The following is a 12,383-nucleotide window of genomic DNA, read 5'->3' as shown; positions in this document are numbered from 1 at the left end:
GCAAGACTGAAGAAAAGTCAAGACACGTTCAAGGGATTTTTCGACCTGGAAAAAGTGTTCGACAATGTAAAGTGCTACAAAACAATCGTTATTCCGAGAAAAAAAGCTACAGACAAACACTGGTAGTATACAACATGTGCAAGAACCAAGACGAAAATATACGGAACAATAAGCGTGGAAGACCAAGAACGAAATTCTCAAATTAAAAAAAATGTGTAAGACATGGATGTAGTCTTTCGCCCCTACTGTTCATCTATACGTCGAAGAGGCAATGAGGGAAATAAAACTAAGGTGCAAGAGTGGGATTAAAATTCAAGGCGAAACGATACAAGTGATAACATTCGCTGATGAGATTGCTACCTTTAGTGAAAGTGAAGAAGAATTAGAGGATGTATTGACTGGAATGAACAATTTAATGAGTGCAGAATGTGGATTAAGAGTAAACCGAAGACGGACGAAAGTAGAGAGGTACTACAAATGAGAACAACGAGAAGCTTAACATCATAATTGGCGATCACGAAGTAGACGAAATCAAGAAATTCTGCTATCTAGGCAGCAAAATAACCCTTGACGAACGGAGCAAGGTGGACAGAAAAAGCACATTAGCACTGGCAAAATCGACATTTCTGGCCAAGACTAGTGTCAAACGCAGATGTTAATTTGAGGGAGATATTTCTGAGAAAGTACGTTTGAAGCGTAGCGTTTTGTGGTAGTGAAACACTGACCGTGGGAAAACCGGAACAAAAGAGAATCGAAGCATTTGGGTTGTGTCGCTACAGAAGACTGCTGTATATTAGGTTGACTGATAAGCTAAGGAGTGAGAAGGTTGTCGGCGAGGAAAAGAATACCCGGAAAACAGTGACAACAAAAAAGGATGACGGGACAGTTGTTACGACATTACGTAATAAGTTCCATGATACCAGAGTGATCTTTAGACGGTAAAAACTGTGGGGGAACACAGAGATTGGAATACAGGTAGCAAATAATTGAGGACATAGGTTGCAAGCGCTACTCTGAGACGAAAAGTTTGGCACAGGAGAGAAATTTGTGGCTCAGAAGACTGATGACTAAAAGAAAAAAAGTTGTGGAGGGCCAAGGTTCAACACAATACTCTGTAACGTCACAAAAGGTGTCGTTACATGATTAGAATTAGTGCTAAAACAAACCTTCGTACTATTTGATATACAAAAATCAGAATTAAATCGGTCTTTTATGCACCTAATTAACTGTGAAATAATCTCAGCCCCAACAACCGCATGCCTGTAGAAACTATATGGGCCGGCGTATTTTCTTTTTTTCCATTTTTGTGCACGTCCTGTGTCCTTATTTCTTTTTTTTTTCGCCCTTTATTAAAGTGTGTGGTCATGTGTGAGTGATTTGAATGTAGTAGCAGACGAACCAGAGAAGTGGTGGGTTTCTTAATCTTCTGCCAACCTAACCGGTGTCAGTGGAATGTAGAGAGCAGTAACAGGGGGGTTTGGCTAAAGATGTGTGAAGCTAAACGTTTTCCTAGCAGATGTTGGTCATGGGCCTCTCCCCCTCGGGGGACGGTTAGTCAAGAGTGTGTTTGAAGACAGGTAAGCGACCAGACGTTCCCTCAGAACGGCTGTGTCGAACACGGGATAAAAGGTACTTGAATATGTTACTTATTTGTTAAATTCAACTATTTTTCTCGTAGCTATTTTTGCAATGATCATTTATGTACCAGTTACAATTTTTAGTTCTATTAATCGGGTGGACAATAATGTGATTTCTGTTAGGCGCGACCACGCAATGTAGAGATTCAGATCTCAATCCAAACCTTAAGGTTACAACTTGCCTTATTATTTTTATTTGTGGTGAAAATTTTTTAACTATCAAAAAAAGAAACTGTATCGAGTGTGCATGTTGCAAGATGAGTCGATTTGTTTCCAAGCGCTTCACGCTAAAAATATGCTGCCACCAAATCCTGCTCTATGCCAGATACGAAGTGTATACAATTATTCTAACTAAAAATGCTATCGACTTCCGCTTGCCCGTGTGGATTTAGTGCATGTGAATGTCTTTGTTTTAAAATATAGCAGTGACCACGTGCTCCCCAGATCTTCCGATCCCCACAGGACTATGTAGATTAAAGGCAACGCGGCTTGTAATTCTGAAATGAGGAAGACATAGGATACCTTCTAAAAATATCATGAACGTTTGTCCATCTGTTAAATGCAAAAAGATTATCTTTAAAAATGCAAAAGATTAATCGAAAATAAATATTTTGTCATTTGAAGCTAATTTCCGTTATCGATTATTTATTTCGCAACATGCTGGAAATGAGTGTCATATTAGTAGTATTTGATGAATACGCTTCCCAAATCTAAGGTTCTTGGCACAAGATTAGTTCACAGCACGTAGTTCTCTCTGACTGCCCCCCAATATAATTTTGCTCTATCCGTTGCGACCCTATAATATCCGTAGGTGAAAAGGAACACCCGGAAATAATAAATTCAATCGGTATAAAGATTGTTCTGAAAACATAGGTGGGCCTAAATCTTAATCAAATAACAGGCAAAATAATCAGAGAAGGCTACGTCGCCAAACATAAGAATGTGCCCAAGATTTTCTATCACAGCATGCCGGAACAAAAAAGAATAAAAGAAGTTCCAGACAGCAAGAATAAGCAACCCCTTCATAGCGTGCCAATATAAATTCTGTAACATTCAATACAGGTGAGTTGCAACTCTTAGCGGTTTTCGGATTTCCACGTGCTTCTCATTTCAGTGACTTCTCAGTTCTCCTCTGTAGCTTCTGTGCGTCTCGTTCTAGTCTTCCGAAAATAGGAAAACTCCTTGATAGTACTTGGAACTGAACCCCAGTAGTCCACATGGCAGTCAGATGCGATTGCTACTTCCCTCAGGAGGCGGATATTTTACGTGATGTAATACAATAAAAAACAATGCCAATTTCTATCGAGGGTTTTTGCACTACCTTTTCCTTCATGTTTTAAATTTTCGTATCTGCCTTCAAAATGGAAAACATCTACACGGCATTCATTTAAAAATAACAATTGTAATTCGTTACCACAGTCTGAAATCTATAACTTGAAATAATGCATGGTGACAAATGTTCAACGAAATCTGCATAGCAAATATCTTTCAAAGTTATTGTTATAATATTACTGACCTATAATACAAAACCTACGAAAGGCGTTCAATAAGTAATGGAATGCAATTTTTTGGACCAATTCCAGTTGAGAAAAGAATTTTGAATTTGTTGTGGGACATCGTGCAATGTCCCCGCTTCAGCCCCTATAATTTCATGAAGTTCCGATAGGTGGCGGCGCTATATATTGCCTTCAAAATTGCATCTGTAACGGAGGAGGGCTCCAAACAGAGAGCTGTCATTCTGTCATTGAGTTTCATTTGGCGGGAAACCAGAGAAAAGCAGGTACTCATAGGAGCTTGGAGAATGTCTACGCAGACCTGTCAGTGATGTGAGTCTTGGGCGAGGCGTCTGTCGTAATCGCAACAAGGTCGTCGAATCCCATCCCATATCCTGCGTACCAGACGGCAGCACACAGCTGTGACTTCTGCAATATTGGAACGTGCGGACACTCTCATTCAAGGTGATCAACGGATCACAGTCAAACACCTCGTTACTCAGATTGAAGTCTTCGTCGGTAATGGTGACGAGTGTGTCACACCCGTCTTCCATTAGGGGTACTCAGAGGTGTGTGACCGCTGGGTTCCCCGCTGCCTAACAGAAGATCATAAAGAGCAACAGAGGACCACCTGTGTGGGATTGCTTGAGTACGAGGCTGATCGTGACAATTTTTTTCCAACATCGTTACAGCTGATGAAATACGGGTTCATCATTTCTAACAAACGCTCCGTCTTCAGGCCACAAGTGGCCCATCCGTACCATCCGACCGCCGTGTCATCCTTAGCTGAGGATGAGGGTGGGAGGGGCGTGTGGTCAGCACACCGCTCTCCCGGTCGTTATGATGGTTTTCTTTGACCGGAGCCACTACTATTCGGTCGAGTAGTTCCTCAGTTGCCATCATGAGGCTGAGTGCACCCCGAAAAATGGCAACAGCTCATGGCAGCCAGGATGGTCACCCATCCAAGTGCTGGCCACAACGGACAGCGCTTAACTTCGGTGATCTTTCGGGAACCGATGTATCCACTGCGGCAAGGCCGTTGCCGTTCATCACTTCTAACTAGAAACAAAACGGCAAGCCATGGAGTGGTCTCACACCACCTCCAAAGTAGAAGTTAAAAGCCACTTCTTCAGCAGGTAAAATCATAGCCATGATCTTCTGGGACCCCGAAGGGGTTATTCTGTTTCATATCATCGATCGTGGTGCAACGGTCAACTCTGAAGCATATTGCACTACCCTCAGGAAATTGAACAAACGACTTCAGCGTGTTCGACGCCACTAAATGTTCAAATGTGTGTGAAATCTTATGGGACTTAACTGCTAAGGTCATCAGTCCCTAAGCTTAAACACTACTTAACCTAAATTATCCTAAGGACAAACACACACACCCACGCCAGAGGGAGGACTCGAACCTCCGCCGGGACCAGCCGCACAGTCCATGACTGCAGCGCCCTAGACCGCTCGGCTAATCCTGCGGTCGACGCCACAATAATGCAAACAAAATTATCCTTCTCGGTGGCATGCAAGGCCTCACAAGTTTGAGCAGCCGAGAGGAGCTCAAGAGCTTTCATTGGACTGTTATTCCTCGTCCCCCTATAGCCATGATCTCGCACCTTTCGACTTCCATCTGTGTGGCCCAACGAAGGATATACCCCAGGTTAAGCACTACGTAGGTGATTGGGAGGTTATTGCTGCAGCAAGACGTTGGCTCCGACGGCGACCAGTGAAGGCCCTACCAGTAAAGCGGCGTAAGGCCGTCGTATTGAACGGAGATCATGCTGAATAATAAGGTTTTGCAGCCAAAAGGCTGGGGAATAATACTAACATAGTGTACTGGAATCCTGAATAAAAGGAACCTGCTCTCAGAAAAGTATGTGTTGCTTTAATTATTGAACGTATCTCATAGTTCATATAAGGAATACGGATCAAACACAAATGTTAAATTCTAATAACAATGTGGGTATTATTGAAAGCTGTTTTTACTCTGTTGCGAAATGACACCAACTAGCAGAGAATTTCAGCAGAGACAAGTGTGTGGTTTGGGATCTTATGGACGCCCAACGGCGAGGTTATCAGCGCCCTGACATCGATTAAAACAAACGAATGTGGATAAGAACGAAAACTGTCGTACACGCATGCACACGAAACGACCACACAATGACTCTATCGCACAGACACTCTCACATGCACTAAAACCAATGAGGAGGCAAGATAGCCAATCAGGAAATTAAAGCAGAGGGAAAACAAACCATAAAAGAGCTAAAAGAACAGCAACTGGAAATGTGACTGGCTGACCACTTACGAAGAAGTTTGGGTGAGCCAGCCTCCCAACTGACACATTAAAAATATCTCCCCAAAATTTTGTTAAAAATGTGGGACAATTCACAGAACTTTAAAACGCGAACCACATACGTTTGAGCATTGCATAAAATAGACTGCAGACCCGCCGGAAAATCCGCTGCAGTCCGCTGGTCAGCAAATAAAATGCAGTCCAATAAAATGTGGTGCATCTTGATCTGTACGCCACAAGCACCACACATCGGAGGGTCCTCTCACCGGAGTAAAAATGCATGCCTCATAGGGTTGTGTCCGATGCGAAGACGAGTAAGGAGGACCTCGTCCCGTCGAGGTGGCTGGGAGGAAGTACGCCACGGCCGAGTTGTGGGCTTCACGACACGGAGCTTGTTGTCGGTCACTTCTAGCCACTCATGTTCCCAGCGTCACAGGACTTTATACCTCAACAGCGAGGTGAGGGCATGCAGGGGGATAGCACACTGAAAGACCTGACGGTCACGACAAGCATCCTTGGCTGCTCGATCAGCCCTTTCATTCCCCAGAATTCTCGCGTACCCTGCTACCCATCAGAAAGACACCTGCTTCCCCAGTCGCTGTAGTTGGGGGAGGGCGTTCTGGATAGTTTGGATTCCTTTGGTGCTGGGTATAAACACTGGAGAGAGTAAAGGGTGCTCAAAGAATCTGAACAGACGAGAAATCTAACACTGGGACAAAGTCTCATCTGCTCCACTGCCCGTAAGATGGCATATAATTCTGCGTCAAAGATGGTAAATTCGGGAGGCAGTCTGACCTTGAGGAGACGATCCGGGAAGGCGACAGAGCAACCAACAAAGTCACCCTGCTTCGACCCATCCGTAAAAGCAGCTACATGGTCGTGGTGCTCAGATAAAACGGCAGAAAATTCCGCATTAAAAACGGAAGCAGGAGTGCTATCTCTCCTGTACCGCATCAAATCTAAGATAACTCTGGGCCTCTCCAGTAACCAGGGTGGCAGGTGGTTAAAACCCTGGATTTGGGGTCGTACAGACTCCACACCTAGGGACTCAGCAGAGACAAGTTGAACTAAAAGTTTTATAGATATCTTACCGATACCTTACCGATATTTCTTTCAGATGTGGCATCCCAGACTGACAAAACTGAGCGTTGGAACAATATAACGTAATTTGTCATTGGCCCAGTAACCGTTGATACATCTGTGTTCTGTAAGGCACCTGACGGTGCGTGGCGGGGGTACTTCTGGCACCACTGTCGTTAACGCCCTTCCCCTTCCTTTCACGAATGGCGTGTGAGAAGAATGATTGTCGGTAATCGGTATTAGCTCTGATTTATCTGATATCATCATTGTGGTCATTTCTGGAGGAAGTTTCTCTCGGAATGTCAACAGGTAGTCTCTCTGTGAGGCACAAAGCCCCTTGTATGAATTACATAAATGCGTGCATAGAAAGCCACTCTCGTGCTGACTGTCACTGGGATTTGTCGAGCATATTCGTAAAACTCTCGCATGACTGAGCGATTCCGTGACGAAACGCGCCGCTCTTCTTTGGGTATTCTGCATCTCTACGGAGCTCCAGTAGGTCACGGTACACTGTTAATACGACGCTACACTGCTCTAGTACTTCAGGTAAACCTCGTCAAACTGCAAGTCGTCGTTGGAGTGTTAGCACAAATGCCGCGAGAGTATGGTCTCGTAGCAACGCGTAAAGTTTCTTCGTCATTCTATCAGAAGTGAAGGGGATGTGATCTCGATAAAACTCAATGATCTTTTGACTCAGCAAGTGGCTTTTCCTTCGACTTCAGCGCACTTCGTAGCCGGCCAAATCTGGCAGTTTATTCATATTGTATCGTTTATTTTCGTGCCGCTCGACTCTGTATCTTCGTGTGACGTCACATTTTCCACAACATCCGAAAGTATTGGTAACACACGAGGAGTCTGGCTCCAGAAACTGATAGTTTAGTACATACATATGTCTGACATTTGGAACTGCGCCTCGACGTCAGAGACCTGTAGACATTACCTACTACGCAGTCCACTAGGTTGCCATGTGCTGTTAATAGACGTATTCGAAACACCCCTGGCTGTTCTCGCCGGCAGGTGGTGACGACGGACAAGATGCCGGTGGAGCTGCACTACGTGCCGCACCTGGACCAGGTGTGGGTGCTCAACTGGCGGTCGGAGCGCGACCGCGGCGTCAAGACGGTGCAGGTGATCCGCGACGCCGCGCAGAAGCGCAAGCACCACACCGTCCACCCGGAGCCCATAGACGGACAGTTCGACCTCGTCAGCGGACTCTTCATTCCTCCTATACAGGTAAGAGGCCCAAGGCCAAATAGGCGGCACCAATGATAACATCTAAAAATGTCATCGCCGGCTGGGAAATATGAAGCCAGAGGTCACAGACGATTAGCCGACCGAATAATGCGCAATTTGCCTAGGAAATATGAGATGTGTTAAAAAAATTCCGGAACGTTGTCCACAAAATTTTTCTACGCTTACCTCTTACTCACTGTGCATGGTCTCCTTCGAAATACTCTCTACCGCAACCGATACACCACTCCCGAGGCTGTTTCCAATACCGGAAGCGGTCTTGGTACCCCTCTCGCTGGATCGCGCAAATAACTTTTCTCTCATCATCGGTACAAATCTTCGTCCTTTCAACGACGTTTTGAACTCTGGAAATAAAAGGAAAGTCCTCAAGGGCTAGGTCAGGGAACAGAGCATCAAACAGCACTGTGATTTCGTTTGTTATGCAATTTCACGCACCAACAGGGATGAATGTGCGGGTGCGATATCGTGATGCAAGGGCCATGAATTTTCTCGCCATATTTCAGGCTGTTTCCTTCTCTCATTTTCTCGCAAGCGCCGCAACATGTCCCGATAGCACCATCTATTAACAATTTGCCCTGTGGCACGAATTCATGATGAACTAATTCTACAAAGTCAAAGAAAACTACCAGCATGACTTTGACATTTGACCTGACCTGACGAACTTCTTTAGTCTTGGAGAACCTTCCCTGAACCACTGTGTGAAGATTGAACCTTGATCTCAACATCATGACAGTAGACCCACGTCTCATCGCCAGTTGTAATTCTCTTAAGTAACATCTCGTTGTCATCTGCGCGATCCAAAAGTTCTTCACAGATTGCGAGGCCATTCTTGTCCTGTGAGTAGTGGGGCGAACTAGGCGGCAACACGATGCGTTCCAACATTCTGTGTCAGGACTTCATTACATGATACAACAGAATGTTACATTCTTCTGCAATCTCTCGGCCAGTCAGTCTTTTATTGGCACGCACAATTTCATTGAAGTTCCTGACATGAGCGTCATCGGTAGACGTCGAAGGGTGTCCTGAATGAAGGTCATCTTTAACTTCCGTCCGGCCATTTTTAAAGCGTATGAACCATTCGTAACACCGAGTACGGTTTAAACACTCATCACCGTTGGCTTCCTAGATCATTTGGTGTGTCTCTGTAACGGTATTATTTTTTTTGCAGTTTCACGCAAAATTTAAGCGTTGGTCCACTACCTCTGCAACCTTGAAATTCGCAAACTGTGCGACACAACGTTCCACTCAATGCAGCACTGAACAATAACTAACAGACATACAGCAACGAAACTTCTCGCAGTTACACATTAAAACCAGACCTGTGCACAGATGACAACCACATTTCGCTCCACCATACCATTGGCGCGAAATTACGAATGTAACTTAAAACACACTCACGAGGCACAACAACATGATTACCTTTTTAACAGCGTGTAGACCCATTTTTGGAATGCCAAATAATTGCATTTTTGCGCGACATGGATTCGACAAGGTTTCCGAAGGTATACAGCGCCAGCGCAGAAAGATACGTATGTAGCTCCTTTTTTGTGTTTACTTCGTAGATTCTTACTTAAATTGGGTGTGAGTTTCGTATAGGAGGTGTAATTTCGAGTTTTAGTTACTGTAATCGTAAATTCAGGCAGGTTGTAGGGCAGTCGTTAGGCATCTGTTTTGTTTTGGTACGTCAGTGGCACTTGTCTGTCTAGTAGGCTCTCAGAGACCAGTGTGGCCTGAGCTCCCAGTTGGTGCACATCGACAGCGCAGAGAGATACGTATATAGCTTCTTTTCTGTGTTTACTTCGTAGATTCTTACTTAAATTGCGTGAGAGTTTCGTATAGGAGGTGTAATTTCGAGTTTTAGTTACTGTAATCGTAAATTCAGGGAGATTGTAGCGCAGCCGTTATGCATTTGTACAGGTTAGTTCATACATTCTTTGCGTGTTTCTCTTGCGTTATCTAGGCACGGACTCGTGTTTCAGTAACTGTTGTTCAACATTAATTAGAATGGACAGGGACTGCGATTGCTGTGTTCAGATGAGGGCTGAGTTGGCATCCCTTCGCTCACAGCTGCAGGCGGTGCTGACTTGGGTCGCGAAGCTTGAGGCTGTTGCCAATGGGCACCACTGTGGGGAGCCGGACTTGGGTATCAAGGGGATGTCAACCTCGTCCCGTCTGTCCCCAGATCGGTCTGCCGCTGTGGTTGCCCCGGTTGCTGCCCACAGTGGGGCTGAGCCCTCGCCTGTGGTTGATTGAGAGGTCGTTCCAAGGCGTGGCAGGCAGCGAAAGACGTCCCTGGAGGCTGATCAGAAAGACAAACAGGTTTCTGGTAATGTCTCTGACTGAGCTAGATGCAGCTGCCTGCCCTGTTTCAGAGGATGATTCTCAGCCTACTAGGTCCGGGCAATCGCAGAGGGTGGGCTTATTGGTAGTTGGGAGCTCCAATCTTAGGCGCGTAATGGGGCCCCTTAGGGATATGGCGGCTAAGGAGAGGAAGGAATCCAGTGTGCACTCCGTGTGCATTCCGGGTGGAGTCATTCCTGATGTGGAAAGGGTCCTTCCGAATGCCACGAAGAGCACAGTGTGCAGCCAGCTGCAAATGGTGGCACATGCCGGCACTAATGACGTGTGTCGCTTTGGATCTGAGGAAATTCTCTCTGGATTCCAGCGGCAGAACCGACTGCGGACCTTTAGTGCAGAGCCGGATGGAGGGTCTGAATCAGAGGCTCGGACGGTTTTGCGACGGTGTTGGCTGCAGATTGTAGTGAAGTCGAAGTAGATACTCGGTGCGAATTGGTATAGGTGGAGGTTATACTTCACAGCCGAACTAAGTTAATAATTGGCTCCTTCTACCAACCCCCAGACTCCGATGATATAGTTGCTGAACATTTCAGAGAAAATTTGAGTCTCGTAACAAATAAATACCCCACTCATACGGTTATAGTTGGTGGGGACTTCAACCTTCCCTCGATATGTTGGCAAAAATACTTGTTCAAAACAGATGGTAGGCAGAAAACTTCTTCCGAGATTGTCCTAAATGCTTTCATCGAAAATTATTTCGAGCAGTTAGTCCATGAACCCACGCGATTTGTAAATGGTTGCGAAAACACACTTGACCTCTTAGCCACAAACAATCCTGAGGTAATAGAGAGCATCATGACTGATACAGGGATTAGTGATCACAAGGTCGTTGTAGCTAGGCTCAATACCGTTTCGTCCAAATCCACCAGAAACAAACGCAAAATTTTATTTAAAAAAGCAGATAAAGTGTCACTAGAAGCTTTCCTAAGAGACAATCTCCATTCCGTCCGAACTGACTGAAAATGTAGACGAAATGTGGCTCAAATTCAAAGATATAGTAGCAACAGCAATTGAGAGATTCATACCTCATAAATTCGTAAGAGGTGGAACTGATCCCCCATGGTAAACAAAACAGGTCCGAACGCTGTTGCAGAGGCAACGGAAAAAGCATGCGAAGTTCAGGATAACGCGAAATCCTGAAGATTGGCTAAAATTTACAGACGCGTGTAATTTGGCACGGTCTTCGATGCGAGATGCCTTTAATAGGTTCCACAAAGAAACATTGTCTCGAAATTTGGTAGAAAATCCGATGAAATTCTGGTCGTATGTACATCTACATCTACATTGATACTCCGCAAGCCACCCAACGGTGTGTGGCGGAGGGCCCTTTACGTGCCACTGTCATTACCTCCCTTTCCTGTTCCAGTCGCGTATGGTTCGCGGGAAGAACGACTGTCTGAAAGCCTCCGTGCGCGCTCTAATCTCTCTAATTTTACATTCGTGATCTCCTCGGGAGGTATAAGTAGGGGGAAGCAATATATTCGATACCTCATCCAGAAACGCAACCTCTCGAAACCTGGCGAGCAAGCTACACCGCGATGCAGAGCGCCTCTCTTGCAGAGTCTGCCACTTGAGTTTATTAAACATCTCCGTAACGCTATCACGGTTACCAAATAACCCTGTGACGAAACGCGCCGCTCTTCTTTGGATCTTCTCTATCTCCTCCGTCAGACCGATCTGGTGCGGATCCCACACTGATGAGCAATACTCAAGTATAGGTCGAACGAGTGTTTTGTAAGCCACCTCCTATGTTGATGGACTACATTTTCTAAGCACTCTCCCCTATGAATCTCAACCTGGTATCCGCCTTACCAACAATTAATTTTATATGATCATTCCACTTCAAATCGTTCCGCACGCATACTCCCAGATATTTTACAGAAGTAACTGCTACCAGTGTTTGTTCCGCTATCATATAATCATACAATAAAGGATCCTTCTTTCTATGTATTCGCAATACATTACATTTGTCTATGTTAAGGGTCAGTTGCCACTCCCTGCACCAAGTGCCTATCCGCTGCAGATCTTCCTGCATTGCGCTACAATTTTCTAATGCTGCAACTTCTCTGTATACTACAGCATCATCCGCGAAAAGCCGCATGGAACTTCCGACACTATGTAAAGTACACAAGCGGCAAGACGCAGTCAATACCTTCGCTGCGCAGTGCCGATGGTACTGTTACCGACGACTGTGCCGCTAAAGCGGAGTTGTTGAACGCAGTTTTCCGAAATTCCTTTACCAGGGAAGACAAATGGAATATTCCAGAATTTGAA

At 45.2% G+C, this 12,383-nt stretch overlaps 1 protein-coding gene across 1 annotated transcript in view; it reads left to right on the top strand.

Annotated features, from left to right (window-relative positions):
* The window catches only part of LOC124594023 (follistatin-related protein 5-like), a 227,429-nt gene that overhangs the window by 168,455 nt on the left and 46,591 nt on the right, over positions 1 to 12,383 (top strand). The window contains exon 10 of the mRNA XM_047132378.1: positions 7,518 to 7,733. Coding sequence (XP_046988334.1) covers positions 7,518 to 7,733 — 216 coding nt within the window. The remainder of the gene's footprint in view (positions 1 to 7,517; positions 7,734 to 12,383) is intronic.

The sequence above is a fragment of the Schistocerca americana genome, chromosome 1 (assembly GCF_021461395.2).
Source record: "Schistocerca americana isolate TAMUIC-IGC-003095 chromosome 1, iqSchAmer2.1, whole genome shotgun sequence".
Classification (NCBI taxonomy): domain Eukaryota; kingdom Metazoa; phylum Arthropoda; class Insecta; order Orthoptera; family Acrididae; genus Schistocerca; species Schistocerca americana.
The sequence above is the reverse complement of the archived record's forward strand: the minus strand, read 5'-3'. Positions and strand labels throughout refer to the sequence as shown.